The following is a 16,752-nucleotide window of genomic DNA, read 5'->3' as shown; positions in this document are numbered from 1 at the left end:
CTTAGCGGCTTTGAACACGTCTGGCCCCTACTAGCCTCGTCAGCAGACTGAATACCAGGATACCAGTATACCAGGATAAAACATATTTCAAACACTGTTTTTACCTCTACTACTATGATGACACTACAAGAGTTATAAAAAAAAAAAAAAAAAAAACATACTTACACTATGCTCAGGATTGAGTCCTTAAGTTCAACTGAATGTATGCAGTGCCACCAGCGAGCAACTGACGAGTGTACATATATGCTAAAAAAAAGGAAGGTATAAGGACATTTAATGCTTCACAGTTCATTTACTTCATTAAATGAACTAAATAGGACATTGTAATAAACTTCATAGTTCATTAAATGTCCTATAAAGCATTAGCTTCATAATTTAGAAGAATTATTGAGAAAAATCCTATATAAGTTTCAGTAATAAAATTATGTAATGCATTGCCATTAAATATTCATTTGTGTTTAAGAAATTTAAAATATTAATAAAGTTTTCATAAACAGTCACCCAAAGTACACAACACATTTCTGCAAAATTATCTTTGAATTTTTCAGTGGAAAGATGAATCAAGAAACTGACAAATCAAGAAACTGACAGAGCAAGCAGAGAGAAAACACTTATATGAAGGACTGCTGTAGGTAATTTTAGATTTAAATGGAGACAAGGAATATGGATGCTGTAAGAATGGTTAAATTCAATAACATAGAATAGTATGTTATTGCTATGAACTTAATCATGTCATATTCAGAATAGCTGATTTAGGATGGCCCAGTGAATATAGGTACCATATTGCAGCTGCAATTCTGCTGTAGATAGAAGCATCTACCAGAATTGGGATAGAATTTTTCTCAGCATGGTCTGTGCTTGTTAACAGCAGAGACTGTTTTTATAAGTATGGGACAGAATAAAATAGAAGGGGGTGCAAGAATATTTGTGAAGCTATCTAGGCAGTCTTAGGTGGGTTAGAAAACTGACAGCTAGGAGGATAACTACAGCCACACACACAGAGGAATAAGTGATTATTACATTACTTCTATTGGAACATGCAGCAGCCTGTAGAGCATTGTGTTGGGGATTTCAAACTCTACTGTGGGTCCTCGGGGAACAAGTAAATACATCGGCTGTGTTAGGATAACTAAGAATAAGAACAGGTACATGTATACTTGCATGTACACTAATTCTAGGAGCATAGAAAATAAATTTGATAAATTTGAAGTACTGATTAAGGCATCTAATGCAAGTACTAGGGATATTAGAGATATAGTGTCACTCAGACATGAGAGATGCAGAATTTTAAAATGGGGGAGTACAATGTATATAGAAACGACAGACAGGTCAGGAGGAGAGAGAGAGGGAGGGAGGGAGGGGTTATGCTCTTAGTTGTTGTTATTTGGTTTTTATGAGCATTAGCAACTAAGACCATATTGTTCCGGCGATATGCAGTGGTCATTCCCTGACCTTTCCGCATCCTCCGTATTTGGTGGTCACAGGCTCGAACCCCGGTCTAATCAAGAAGCGTGTGCAACCCATTGCTGCTCCTGCCCACCTGGCTACGGAGGCGCCATGCTCTTAGTTAAGAAGCATATTAAATCTAAGACAATGCATCCAGTCAACATGGGTGGCCAGTACAATGATGAGCCAAGTTTGGTGTGACAAAAGCACTGGGAAAACAAAAATGAGAATAGGAGTGTGTTATAAGCCAAATGACTATGATGAGAGTAACGAACAGTAAATCAGAATCTCTTATAATGGGGAATTTTAACTTTTCAGAAATTGATTCACCCCAGCATGTTAGAGAGGCAACAAGAGGAAGCAATATCCTTGAACTGATTATCAGCAGCAAATTTTCATGCATTAAGAAACTACAGGTAAAAAACCCAGTGGGTGGCAGTGATCACAGCATATTGATGTAGAATTTGCTTAAAGACAAAACTACTATCACGGGTAAAGAGAAGGGTGTCTACAGTGGTCTCAGACAATTTAAGTAATCACAGAAGCTACTAGGATTTTCACACCAACTAAGAAATACTGTCCAAGTCTTAGACCAAAATGGATGTCAGATGAAATAATGAGACGTGACAGATAAGAAAAATGCATGGGATGCATATAAATTATCAGGTGAAACAGAAGCCTATGGTAGATATAAACCAATCTGGAATCAAGTCACTAAGGAGGTTAGGCAAGCTAAGGCAGATTACGAGAAGTCGCTGGCAAAGAAAAGCAACATAGACCTCTTTACTTATGTTAACAGTAGACGGAAGTGATTGAATCACATTGTTTCAATTGATATTGATGGTTTAACTGTTGATGGTTCTGCTCAGGTTGCTCAAAAACTGAATAGGTATTGTGCATCTACATTCACACATGAGGAGTTCTTTAGAGAGGGGGATGCCAGAAGTTGATCAAATTCTAATTGGGGGATTAAATGATTTGTGATAACTAAGAAGAAAGTGTAAGAGAAATTATTGAAGCTAAAAATAAAAAAGGCACCTGGGATGGATGGGACCTATGCACTTATTTATTAAAGGAGGCAACAAAGAAGGTAAGCAAACCCTTAGCCATAATTATGAGAGATCTCTGGATTCAGAGGAGATCGCTATGGACTGGAGATGTGCGAATGTATTACCAATTCAAAAAGAGGATCAAAAGGTAACATGAGTATTTATAGATTGCCCCTTAATAAATCCATGCAAGACCATCTAGAAAGGAATGCAGCTATACTGCAGTCACAGCATGGATTTATTAAGGGGCAATCTTTTCTGACCAATTTGATTGGGTACTATGGATGAAGTAACAAAGGAGCTGGACTCAAAAAAATTTTTTTTATCATATACTTCAGGAAAGCTTTTGATATTGTTATGCTTAAAAGGCTGCTGTATAAATTGGAGTGGTGTGGCATTAAGGGCAAATTACAGCTATCAGTAAAGGGATGATTGAGTGGGAGAGGACAGAGTGGTTATTAATGGACAATGCTGTTTGTGGCCTAATGTTATTAGTGGAGTCTCCCAGGATTCAGTACTGGGCCCATTCTTTTATATATTTATTAATGATATTGATGAAGGTATATCATGCTTAATGTCTAAGTTTGCAAATGATACAAAGGTTGGCATGGTGGTTAATGATAGTAACCAGAGTATGCTGCTAGTAGCGGAAAATGAAAAAGTCAGGGTTTAATAGTGCAGTCAGATATGAAGTTCTCTGAGTGGTGAAAACAGGCTTGCAGGACAGCTAACTGAGTTTTGTCAATGATATACAGGCATTTTGCCAGCAGGGATAAGGAGATGATTATTCCCTTGTACAAGGCAATGGTTAAGCCGCACCTTGCATACTGATCTGGAGGTCTCATTTTAGGAAGGATGCAAATTTTCTGGAAAGGGTGCTGAGAATGACACTGAGACTGATGAGGAGAAAAAAAAGGTGCTGTTATCAAAAAACGGCTTCAGTTCTGCAAATTTCGTGTCTGGAGGCTAATGCCATCAGCAAGCTCAGTGCTGATGCCATTCTTCCTCTTGCTCAGACTTTACACTTCAGGTTGCATAAATACAAATTAGCATTAATAGAGGAATATGATGCAAAAAAAAAAGAAAAAAAAAAGGGCATATGATACACCTTATACAGGTGGTGCTTAAACAGCATCAGCCAAAAAAAAAAAAAAAAAACCTTCCCATTTCACCCATCCATTCACTCCAAATGTTTGTCTAGTTCTGCCCTGAATTTATTTAAGCTGTCCACTTCTGCAATGACAGATGGAAGTTTGTTCCAGAAATTAACCAACCACTGGCTAAAGGCAAATTTTTGTACATCTATTCTACAACTATCTTTCCTCAGTTTGAATATATATCCCCTCAGGCGATTAATCTGGGCAAGAGGAAGAATACCATCAGCATTGAGCTTACTCAAACCATTCAAGACCTTATACACTTCAATCAGATCTCCTCACAGGTGCATAGTGTCCAGACACTGTAATTTGCATAACTTAGCCTTTCTTTGTAAGAGTAACCCTTACACAAATTGCAAGTAACACAATATGCACAAGTGAGAATGGAGTAACAAGTTATGAAGCTTTAAAAATAGGAATGAAGAGAAGATTATGAAAATTAATTTTTTTATATAGATTTAATGTTAGTGTAAACAAATGTCACATAATAACCCACAGAATTCCAGCTGTCGGTATTATTACAAATTCAATATGATCGTGTTTACTATCCATTTATGATAAATTGCACTAACAGAAAAGCCCAATAAACAGGTGACTACTTATTGTTTTTATTGTTTTATGGTTGTGACCTCCAGAAATCAGACCGAACCCTGTTGTACGGTCGCAGACAATAGTAGGGTAATCTCCAGTGCTGCAGTCTCCTGCCCCGATTAAACGGCATGTTGTCCCAATTAATCGAAGTAAACCTTGGCTATTTTCTCGACTGGGTTCTGTTTTTTAAGATTTGCCCCGATTAACTGGTGGCCCAAATAACCGGAATCCACTGTATATGATATCAAAATTATTCTTTGCATCCAGTTCCTTTGTGACCACATAGTATCCAATTAAATTAGTCACACAAGATTTTCCCTTAACAAACCCATGCTGTGTCCAAACTATAACTGAAGTCTTGTCTAGATGATACTGCAGTGTTTCTTTAACCAATGCCCACATTAATTTCCCTAAAACAGAAGCTAAACTAACAGTTTGTAATTACTTGTGTCACCCTTTGATCCTCCATTGCAAATTGGGATTACATTTGCACAATCCAGTCTATGGGAACCTCCTCTGAGTCCAAGGAAGCTCTCATAATTATGGCTAAGGGTTTGCTAAATTCCTTTACAGCTTCCTTCAATACAACTGGATAGATCCCATCCATCCCAGGTGCCTTTCTTATGTTTTTCTCTAACAATTTCTGCTCCACTTTGCTCTCAGTTATTACAAAATCGTTTAGCTCACTGTAAAGAGTTAAATACACCACTGGCATTCTCCTCATGTGTAAATGTTGATGCAAAATACTCATTCAGTTTGTTGATGAACCTGCTACTGTTGAGGATCATCAACAGTTGAACTCAATATCAAGTGGACCAATCTGATTCATCCCCTTCCTTCTAGAGTTTACATAAGTAAAGAACTCTTTGCTGTTTTTGTTTGTATCCTTTGCCAAAGATATCTCGTAATCTGCCTTTACCTGCCTAACCTTCTTTGTATATTGATTACAGACTTAGATTATATCTACCTCAGGCTTCCGTGTCACCCATTAATTTATATGTATCCCATGCATTTTTCTTCTCTGCTACATGTCTCATTAGTTCATCTGACATCCATATAAGCCTAAACCATGACTAGACAGACTATTGGTCACTCACACATGGAATTTACCACCAGGTGGTAAATTCCATGCTTGAAAGAACCTGTCTGTAGAATAAACTTCGATGTGTAAAAAAATGAATTTGGACAAAGCATTCACTAAAAATGAATTTTTTTTTTTTTCTTTCTATAACCGTTCAGCTAAGTGCCTGGAAAGTTACAAAACTGACATTTGTACTACAGTATTGTTTCTCTTATTGTAATCATTTATATCATATCTACATCATTTTCTGAACTAATGAATCAAATCCCCCCCTCCATAATGGCACCAGAAGTCGGAAATAAATCAAAACTTTCCTGACGAAGCTGTATCTAATTGGAATTTTTTTTTCCGCTGGTCATAATACTATAAGCACACTATAAAAATAAAATTACACATTCATAATCAGTACTACAATTCATAATGAATTATAATTTTCCATAAAAATTACAACGTAAACTACATATAAATGTGGGAAGGAGCAGCAGTGCGTAGCACACGCTTCTTGATTAGACCAGGGTTCGAGCCCGTCGCCACCAAATACGGAGGATGCGGAAAGGTCAGGGAATGACCACCGCATATTCCCGGAGCAATATGGCCTTAGTTGCTAATGCTCCAAAATAACTAACTAACTAACATATAAATGTATCTCTAAAGTTTTTCTACTAGTCAACAGTATACTACAAACATTATAAAAACAAAATTTATTAATACTAAATATTTAATATTAATATTAAAAAAATGCGCCTCCGTAGCCAGGTGGGCAGGAGCAGTAGTGCATAGCACACGCTTCTTGATTAGACCGGGGTTCGAGCCCGTACCCACCAAATACGGAGGATGCGGTGGGTCAGGGAATGACCACCGCATATTCCCAGCCCGGATGAAGGGTAAGGGTTGGCATCAGGAAGGGCATCCAGCCGTAAAAACTGCACGTCAAAACAATAAAAAAAAAAAACACTGACCCCCATATAATAATGGGAAAAGGCGAGGACAAAAAAAAAAAAAAAAAATTTTTAAAATGAATGTTAATTACTGCACAGTACAACCATGCACACCAAACCTTTATGATGTTTCAAGCACCAAAAATATGGATATTTGTATATGGCCTATTATGATGCTCTTGCATCATCTTGATGTAGTGGTAAAGACTATGAGAGCAAAGCATGTTCAGCTCCTTGTCAGATCCTGCATTAATTTTAAAAATGCAGGTTCCAACACAGCTTGCTTGAATAACTCACATTAAATGAGGGCTCAATATTGAGCCCTCATCTCATGTGAGTGAGAATATGTGGAACAAACTTGTCATTCATTAACCACATGCCCAAATCCTCAGTCAAAATGGCCTGTACTGAACCAGATGAAAGGTTATTCCCATAGCAATTTGTCAAATGGTCAATCAAAAGACTGCTAATTTCATTGATGTTTTGAGAAGTTTATGGGCACCAGCTCCTTTCTTCATCTTCAAGCAAAAAAATTTCATTCAAAAACCTTTGCAACCACTTAAAATCGGGGGGGGGGGGGATTCTTTTTTTTGTAATGAGCATTTGCTGAAAGGCTGATCTTCCAAGCTTTTACAACAAATTGTAATGTTCACACTTTGTTCAACTTTTGTCATTTTCAGTACATATGGTAAATGAAAAAAAAAATAACTGATTACTCAAAGCTTACTCAGTTTTCTGCTAGACAAAAAGTTAAAACTTTGTCAGCACATGCTCAAAAGTTCACTGTAAACCCTACTCACAATCTTTTAGCTATGCTACAAGAATCATATGATCATTTACTGAACTTTTTGATTAAATCCGTACATATTATCATTTTAATGAATATACTAACAGTAAAGGAAATTCTGAAATTTAATATTAGACAAGCACAAATATCAGTCTCATATTGATACTGCCTCACCACAAAATCCTCCAGTGTTTTGGCGCCCTGTCCATTACTGCAATATGCATCTGTGAACATGCTTATTCTTTTCAGAATAAATTTCTAGAAATGCCTGGGACCTTAGCAGCATGTTTTTTTGGTAGTAGTGGGCTATGCAGAAATGTGTTTCTTTGTTAAATTTTGAAAGTTCTTAAAAATGAAAACTTTGTACATATATACTTTTAAAAGCATTTTGTGAAAATTTAATTTTCACTTCTTTGCTCAATTTTAAAATGAAATTATATCAAAAATCATAAAAATCCATAAAAATCATTACTATGTTAATTTTAGCAAGGGGCTTATAAGCTCTAGCTAAAATTTAGAAAAAAATCATTACTTCTTTCTTGAGGTAAAATTACCTTTTACATCTATTCATACATCACTTCAATCAGTTTCATCAATTTTTTTTATCTTAATTCCAGAGAATTTAGCTTTTTTAAAGTCAAAATCAAACACTGGAGAAAAGCAACCTCCTACTCTTTTAATTTTGATATCTATTTTCATGCTGCCATCTATTATAAAATGTGTGTACAATAATTTAGAAATGCAGATGACAGCACTTATTGGAAGATTTTTAAAGTATTTTGAAGAATTATTTGACATGATCTTATATATATATATGCATATACTTCTCTCTCTCTCTCTCTCTCTCTCTGTGTGTGTGTGTGTGTGTGTGTGTGTGTGCGCGCGCGCACCCGCCCGCCCGTGCATGTGTGTCCAGAAAGGGTTAAAAATAAAAAAAATTTTACCTTCCATTTTGTGATCCAAGCCACATGGTTGGCAACACACTGGACATTTTTTCCACTTGATTATATGCAATCTCATTGTCTCGTGGGACTTCTGATACGCCATCTTTTACTAAATCTGATGGTGTCTGAATCGTTCTCCAGTTTGGATTTACTTTCTCCGACAGTCCATTCTGATTACTGCTATCAACTATTAGCACACCATTGGCACTAATATCTTTTCCTGGGAGAGAGAGAGAGAGAGAAAAACATATCATGAAGCACATTTAAGCATTTAAAATGTTATTCTTATAAAAAAACATACACTACCCTCAAATATGTTTGGGACACTTCACCTTGAGGAAATAACAGTAATAGTATTGGCCATATAGTGCAAGGAAGCCATAGGCTTCTGTGGTACTGGCAAAAAAAAAAAAAAAACAAGTAGATAAGAAAAGACAAATTATATGCTTTCCTCCTCACACAGGTAACTACCCAGCTGACCTTTAAATTTATTCAAACTGTCAGCCTCAACTATCTGCAAGGACAACTTGTTCCAGAAATCAATGACTTGCTGACTAAAAGAAAACTTCCTACAATCTAATCTAAATGTTAAGCCCTGTAATTTGAATTTATGATCCCTAGTTCCGGAATTCTTTATAACAGTGACAATTCCACCTTCATTCATTTTACTAATTCCACTGAGAGCCTTGTAAACTTCAATCAGGTCACCTCTGAGGTGCCTTGTTGCCAAGCTCTGTAGCCCATGTAATCAGAGTCTTTCCTTATGTGGTCATCATTCTGTTGATCTCACTATTTGAGTTGCCTGTCTTTGAACCCTTTGAAGAAGCTCAATGTCTTTTTTCAGATGAAGTCTCCATACTTAAACACAGTATTCCAAATATGGTCTTACAATTGACTATTGACTATTGTAAGACCACATTGCATATATAAGAACCTCTCGTGAGAGGTTCCTGTATAAGCTTGAACAGGTTGGAATTACTGGTTAATTTCAGAAGTAACATGATAGCAGATGGCATTTCTAATTAAAAGTAGGATACAATAGGTATGCACACTAAATGACAGGAAGATGGAATAGAATAGATGAAGAAAGCACCTAAATCCCTTCACAGACATGACAGCAGGTTGTTACATAGAAGTTCTGTCCATTCCTGAGATATCAAAGAGCTGGACACCCAAAATCAACTGTTGGAAACATCACACATCAATGGTTTTTTTTTTTTTTTTAAGAGCATTAGCAACTAAGGCCATATTGCTCCGGGATATGCGGTGGTCAATCCCTGACCTTTCCACATCCTCCATATTTGGTAGTGACGGGCTCAAACCCCGGTCTAATCAAGAAGCGTGTGCTACGCACTGCTGCTCCTTCCCACCTGGCTACGGAGGCGCCACACACACACATCAATGGAAGATCCACAATATGACCAAAAGTATTTGGAAATTCCTTCATGAATATTTAGTATTGTGCAAGAAGTTACCTGCAATGCTTATTAACTCAGACACACCAATATAAATCTTGTGGATTTGCCTGTGTAGCAGTATATTAGAAATCAGCATGGGTGACAGATTAGAACTTGCTGAGTTTCAATATGGAGTGATGATTGGATGCCACATCAGGAACCTTTTTTGTGTGCACAACTAGGCCTGACATAGCCAAGTGCTCAGGAGCGCGAGTGCATAGCACGTGTTCCTTGAGTGGACTGGGGTTCAAGCCCGTGACTACTAAATACGATAAATACTTGTATTAACGATTTATTGTAAACTCTACTGACTAGGTTGTCGTGCCGGAGTATAAACAGAAAATTTATTTATTTATTTATTTTTATGTCCAAATCTCCCAAAATTGACTGTGATGGATGTTATTCAAAAATGGAAGACCATAAGTGTTACCTCAATCAAAAAAAAAAGTTTGGATGGTATCACAAACAAACACGTTTGACAAACCATGAAGAGGACAGTTCATAACTTGCATGTTGTCTGTAGAAAGTATCATGGAGCATGTCTAAGAATCTCCATTAGTACATCAACTATCTATACTGAGTTGCATAGCTTTTATGTTTAATGTTAGTACAGTGCATGTAAGTGCAAATTCACAGTCACCAATGTGAAATGGCATTTAGAGTGGTGTCATTTCCAATGTTTAGACTCTAGAATGGTGACAGAAACTGCTAAGAAGAAACAAATCTTGCTACACAATGTTTCAATACAAATTAATTTGTTCTACTTGGAACCTTAACACACAGAACATTGCCCCAAACACCACTCCTTGTACCAGTATATCATTCTGACCATAAAGTCTGGTGGAGACAGTGTAATAGTATGTAGCTGTTTTCAATTGATTCAGACTTAAGTCTGTTGCCGAAGTCCATGAGTTACCTGGATATTTTGCAGAATTACATGCAACCTACACTGTAACAGTATTATGGACATGTGCCCTGTTAGTATCAGTACATTAATGCTCCATGTCACATAGCATAAATGTGTAGGAACTGGTTTCTGGACAATGACATAAAAAAGTTTGATTACCAGCCCAGAGCTCAACCCCTTTGAACACCTGTGGGATGACTGGAGTGTGAAATCCAGTGCCTAAGCCAATTTGGAAAAACAGTCCTTTTCCAAACTGGCTATGGCTGCTGCTATGCAGGAAAATTCTACACTTTATCTACTAGAAGTTGTTACGAAGTATTTCCCAGAGGTCAACACTCTCATTCAGGACAATGGATACCCTACTGCTATATTAACTTTTTCAATTAAATGCTCTTTTTTGCAACTATTTGTGTGTCTAAATACTTTCGTTAATATAGTGTAGAATGTAATGTAACCATTCACCCTAGTGAACCATTATTAATGACTTCCACCAGAGAAAGTCAACAGCTAGAACATGCAAGAGAAAATCTCAAAAGGTACCCTTAATAAATAAAAATAAATATTCTGTTTATACTCCGGCACGACAACCAAGTCAGTAGAGTTTACAATAAATCATCAATACAAATATTTATCGTATTTAGTAGTCACGGGCTTGAACCCCGATCCCCTCAAGGAACGCGTGCTATGCACTCTCGCTCCTGACCACTGGGCTACGCAATGAGCTGACTTGAACAGCAATTTACAGAACTTTCCCATCAGCATACAATTTTTTGGATAAGTGTAGTATCAAAGTGTAGTTGTGCCCTTAAAAAATGATATCTGCTCTACAACGTCATCAACTTTTGCCCCTGCAGACATACCCTGGTCCTATTCCACCTATCTTTTTTTCCACAATACATTTCCTGTTTCCCTGACAATATGGTCACCAACAACAACAACTACCTCCTGTGGGACCAGTGCATTCTGCATTACCACTGTGTTGCCTGATGATCAAGTGATCAAGCTCTGGGATTAATGTTGGCAGCTGAGAGCTTGATGGGCCCGAGGGCATCCACCATGTTGACATCCTGAAGGCATACAAGGAAAGCTGTCAAAGTTTGCTGATCATCTGAAGGTGGAAAGAATGATTATCAAATTAAGCCAGGCCAGGTCATGTTACTTCAAAAAGACTTTGATCAGCTGCATAGATGGCACCTGACATCTGAAAAATGGCACTAAAGTTTAATGGTTCAAGTTAAAAGAACACTTAGGTGTTATGATACAAATGGCATGAAAATTTCCACGCAGTGTGAACAGGTGGCTGTGAAGACATGTGGCATCCTGTACATGATTTTTTTCGATCTTTGCTGGTAGGGAGATGGATGTCATTTTTGTTCTATACAAGACAATGGTTAGACCATATTTCAAATATCATATTCAAGAGACAGTGCCAAAAAAGACAGAATTAGAGAGGATTCAACGAAGGGTGACCAGATTTCTGATGAGTGCAAATCAATGCATATAAGAAAAGTGGCTTAGAAGGTGTGCAAAGTTTGATAACTGGATGTCTAAAAGGAGATCTGATTAAGGTGAGGAGTTGAGCAAAATGAATGGGGAAGGTCTGAATCATAGATGCGACAAGAACCGGGGAACACAAATAAAAAAATAAATATCTGAGAATATCATTTATAATGAGATGGCATAAATTCAAATTGAAGAAGAATGGTTTCAGAATAGATGTGCAGATATTTGTCTTTAACCAGTGGGTAGTTGACTGTTCGAAGAAACTACTATCTGTTGTGGAAGTGAGTTTGAGTAAATTCAAGGAAGAAGTACACAAATTATTGAGGAGAATGTGATGTGGGAAGGGTTTTTTTTATGGTGATGCTGTATAAGCTTGCTTTCTTGTATCATTTGCTGCTACTAATAACAGAAGACTGAATCTGACAAAGTTCACCTATGGGTAGTGGGTTGTCAAACATTGGAATAAGTTTCCTCCCAACATGGCAGAGGCAGTGAGTCTGGTAATGTAAAAGCAGAATTGGATAATTACAATGTATGAATGGAATAGTATGAAAATTCTGTTTTGTTTTATTTTATTTTAGGGCGATGCAGAAAATCCAATTTCTTGGATCACTTGGGCTTACTAATATGAGGAGTAGTCAAAAAATTCTGTGAACAGGGTATATAAAATGTATTAATAAATTATATAATAGGTTATTTCGATTGTTTAATGTCTTATAAAATAACATGAAAAAAATTGTATATGTCTTATGCAGTTTCTAAAATTAAATTTTTTATGCTAGGTGGAAGAATGAATATCCAGTAAACTTAGCATTATTCAATAACCAAATTTTTGACTACAGAGGGCAGAAATGGTAAAGAAACGTTTAAATAAATACATATAACGACTTAGATTACAAACGTAATATAATTAATTTTATTTAACATAATTAATTATACATATAACCACTTAGGTTACGTAACATAAATAATTAGTAAAAACAAATAATTAATACATAACTTGATACGAAAGTTATATAAAGGGATTTCGCAGATAACACTCGTTACTGAAACGTAAATATTTCGTAGATAACACTCGTTACTGAAACGTAAATATTCCGTAGATAACACTCGTTACTGAAACATAAATATAGCGTTATAACTGTGTTTGGATACAAGTTTAGGATTTAATTTTGTACAGAAATTGAAATTTTATTGAAAGTAAATCTAAATCATGACTCAAACCAGAGCAGCAAAGCAAAGGGCTCAAGCTAATGGGAATGCTGTGGCCCAGGGGAGAACTGAGGGGGGCAGTTGTCCTCTGAATCACAGCCTTGTAAGATGCACTATTTGCTTGATGTTTGCGGAGCAGTCAAGTATGGGACATGATACTGCCATGGGGGATGTCTTTGTGTGTGTGCGATGCAAGGAGTGTAAGGAGATAAGGCGACAACTCAGCGTTGTTATGGGCCTATATGAGAGCTTGAAGGATAGGGTGGATGCCCTCGAAGGATTACAAGTGAGGGGCCCATCAAGCTCTCAGCTGCCCACACCAATGCCAGAGCTTGCACTTGGTCATCGCGGAACACAGCGGCAACCCCCAAGGCAGAATGCGCTGGTCCCAAAGGAACTAGTAGTTGTTGGTGACTCTATTGTCAGGGAAACGGGAAACATGCTTTGTAAAAAGGATAGGTGGAATAGGACCAGGGTATGTCTGCCAGGGGCAAAAGTTGATGACGTTGTAGAGCGGATATCATCTTTTAAGGGCACAAAAGGTGATATAGTTGTACACGTTGGCACTAATGACATTAAGAGTAGGAGACCGGCGGAATTACTTGACAAGTACAGGTCACTGATGAAAAAAAGCAGTGAATTAGGGTTGAAATTGAAAGTGTCTGCAATTCTGCCCAGACACGATAGGAGGGAGTATATGATGAGAGCCCTGTCAATCAATTCGGCCCTGGAAAGATTGTGCAGGGCTCAAGGGGTAGAATTTTTTTCAGCCTGGTCTGTACTTGTTAACAGGAGAGACTGCTTCTACAGGGATGGGATACACTTAAATAGAAAGGGTGCAAGAATGTTTGCTGATGCTATCGAGGCAATGTTAGGTGGGTCGGAAAACTGCTAGATTGGGGGGATACAAGGACTAATAGATTAACAGTAGCCACTGGCAGAGGTGAAAGTGATTCTTGCACTGCTTCTATTGGAATGAGCCGCAGCCTGGAAAATAAGATGCAGGATATTTCAGAGACTGCTGGGAATCATTGGGGTACAAGTAAACACATGGGTTGTGTTAGGGTAGCTAAGAAAAAGAACAGGTGCATGTATACTTGTGTGTACACCAATGCTAGGAGTTTAGTAAATAAATTTGATGAATTTGAGGTATTGCTCAAAACATCAAAGGCAGATATTGTGGGGATTTCAGAGACGTGGTGTCACACAGATATAAGAAATGCAGAACTGGAATTTGGGGAGTACAATGTGTACAGAAAGGATAGACAGGATAGGAAGGGAGGAGGGGTTATGCTATTAATTAAGAAACACATACAATCCAAGGAAGTGAAGCCAGTCGACATCGCTGGACAGTGCAGTGTCGAGTCAGTTTGGTGTGACATAAGCATTGGGAGATCAAAATTGAGAGTAGGAGTGTGCTATAGGCCTAATGACTCTGATGAGTATAATAAGAAACTGTTCGGAGAAATAGAGTGGGCCAGTAAATCAGAGAGTCTTATAATGGGGGATTTTAATTTCCCAGATATTGACTGGAATTTGGGGGCTGGTCACTCACACAGTAGCAAGGCTTTTGTGGATTTATTGGATGATTGTTTTCTACATCAGCATGTTCGGGAGGCAACTAGAGGGAGTAATACTCTTGATTTGATTATCAGTAGTGATTCTTCATGCATTCAGAATCTGCAGATAAATGAACCACTTGGTGGCAGTGATCACAGTGTGCTGAAGTGGGAGTTACTCAAAGAGGTAACTACCATTAGGGGTAAAGGGAAGGGGTATTGCTTTCGTAAAGGCGACTACAATGGACTGAGACAGTATTTAAATTCTATACAGTGGGATCAACTGATGATATTGCCAACAGCAAATTCAAAATGGGAAGCATTCAAAGAACTTATCGTGGAAGCTACTAGGCTTTACATACCAACTAAGAAATATTGTTCAAGGTTTAGGCCTAAATGGTTGTCAGATGAACTAATGAGGCATATGGCAGAGAAGAAAAATGCATGGGATACATACAAATTAACACGTGACACGGTTGCCTATGATAGATACAAGTTGATCTGTAACCAAGTTACAAAGGAGGTTAGGCAGGCGAAGGCAGATTACGAGAGATCCTTGGCAAGGGATGCGAAGAAAAACAGCAAAGAGTTCTTTACTTATGTAAACTCTAGAAGGAAGGGGATGAATCAGATTGGTCCACTTGAGATCGATGGGTCAACTGTTGATGACCCTGCTCGGGTAGCTAACAAACTAAATGAATATTTTGCATCGACATTCACACATGAGGAGTTATTCAGCGAGGGGAATGCCAGAGGTGTATTCAACTCTAGCAGTAAGCTAGAGAATCTTGTAATAACTGAGAGCAAAGTGGAGGAGAAATTGTTGAAGATAAACACAAGAAAGGCACCTGGGGTGGATGGGATCTATCCAGTTATATTAAAGGAGGCAGCAAAGGAGGTAAGCAAACCCTTAGCCATAATTATGAGAGCTTCCTTGGACTCAGGGGAGGTACCCATTGACTGGAGATGTGCAAATGTGACCCCAATTCACAAAGGGGGATCAAAGGCTGACACAAGTAATTATAGACCTGTGAGTTTAACTTCTGTTCCCGGAAAATTAATGGAGGCACTGGTGAAAGAAGCACTGCAGGATCATCTAGACAAGACTTCAGTTATAGCTAGGACACAGCATGGTTTTGTTAAAGGGAAGTCTTGCCTGACCAATTTGATTGGATACTATGATGCAGTCACAAAAGAACTGGATGCAGGGAATAACTTTGATATTATATACTTGGATCTTAGAAAGGCTTTTGATACTGTTGCACATGGAAGACTGCTGCACAAATTGGAGCAGTGTGGCATTGGAGGCAAGTTGCTGCTATGGATAAAGGGGTGGTTGAGGGGGAGAAGACAGAGAGTGGTAATCAATGGACACTGCTCATCGTGGACTAATGTTATTAGTGGAGTCCCTCAGGGTTCAGTATTGGGGCCTTTATTGTTTTCTGTATTTATAAATGATATTGATGATGGTATATCAGGCTTAATGTCCAAGTTTGCAGACGATACAAAGGTTGGCAGGGTTGTCAAGGACACTACTGACACTATGCTGCTGCAACAGGATTTGGAAAGGTTGAGCAGATGGGCTTCGAGGTGGCAAATGAAGTTTAACATTGACAAATGTAAAGTACTACATATGGGAAACAGCAACCCCAGAGCAACGTATCAACTCTGTGGTACTACACTGACAGTGGTAGAGAATGAAAGGGACCTGGGGGTGGTGGTGCAGGCAGATATGAAGTTCTCTGAGCAGTGCAGACGAGCTGCAAGAGTAGCTCATGGTGTATTGTCAATGATATATAGAAATTTTTCTAGCAGGGATAAGGAGGTGATTATTCCCTTGTATAAGGCAATGGTCAGGCCACACCTAGAGTACTGTATACAGGCCTGGAGGCCTCATTTCAGGAAGGATGTAGAGCTGCTGGAACGAGTACAGAGAAGGGCAACTAGATTGGTGAATGGGACAAAGGGGTTCTCTTACGAAGAAAGGCTTAAGTTTTGCAAATTACAGTGTCTGGAAACTAGGCACCAGCGGGGTGATCTGATAGAGGTGTACAAAGCCTTGAATGGTTTGAGCATGCTCAATGCTGATGGGATTCTTCCTCTAGCTCAGAAAAATCACCT

At 38.1% G+C, this 16,752-nt stretch overlaps 1 protein-coding gene across 1 annotated transcript in view; it reads right to left on the bottom strand.

The window, feature by feature from the left end:
* The window catches only part of LOC150079667 (C-Jun-amino-terminal kinase-interacting protein 4-like), a 540,406-nt gene that overhangs the window by 143,656 nt on the left and 379,998 nt on the right, over positions 1–16,752 (bottom strand). Inside the window, exons 21-23 of the mRNA XM_090383158.1 lie at positions 12,484–12,508; positions 7,994–8,213; positions 166–246 (exon numbers count right to left, since the gene is read on the bottom strand). Of these exons, the coding sequence (XP_090239284.1) occupies positions 166–246; positions 7,994–8,213; positions 12,484–12,508 (326 nt within the window). The remainder of the gene's footprint in view (positions 1–165; positions 247–7,993; positions 8,214–12,483; positions 12,509–16,752) is intronic.

The sequence above is a fragment of the Mastigoproctus giganteus genome, chromosome 10 (genome assembly GCF_048544385.1).
Source record: "Mastigoproctus giganteus isolate SK-2022 chromosome 10, ASM4854438v1, whole genome shotgun sequence".
In the NCBI taxonomy this organism is placed as follows: Eukaryota; Metazoa; Arthropoda; class Arachnida; order Uropygi; family Thelyphonidae; genus Mastigoproctus; species Mastigoproctus giganteus.
The sequence above is the reverse complement of the archived record's forward strand: the minus strand, read 5'-3'. Positions and strand labels throughout refer to the sequence as shown.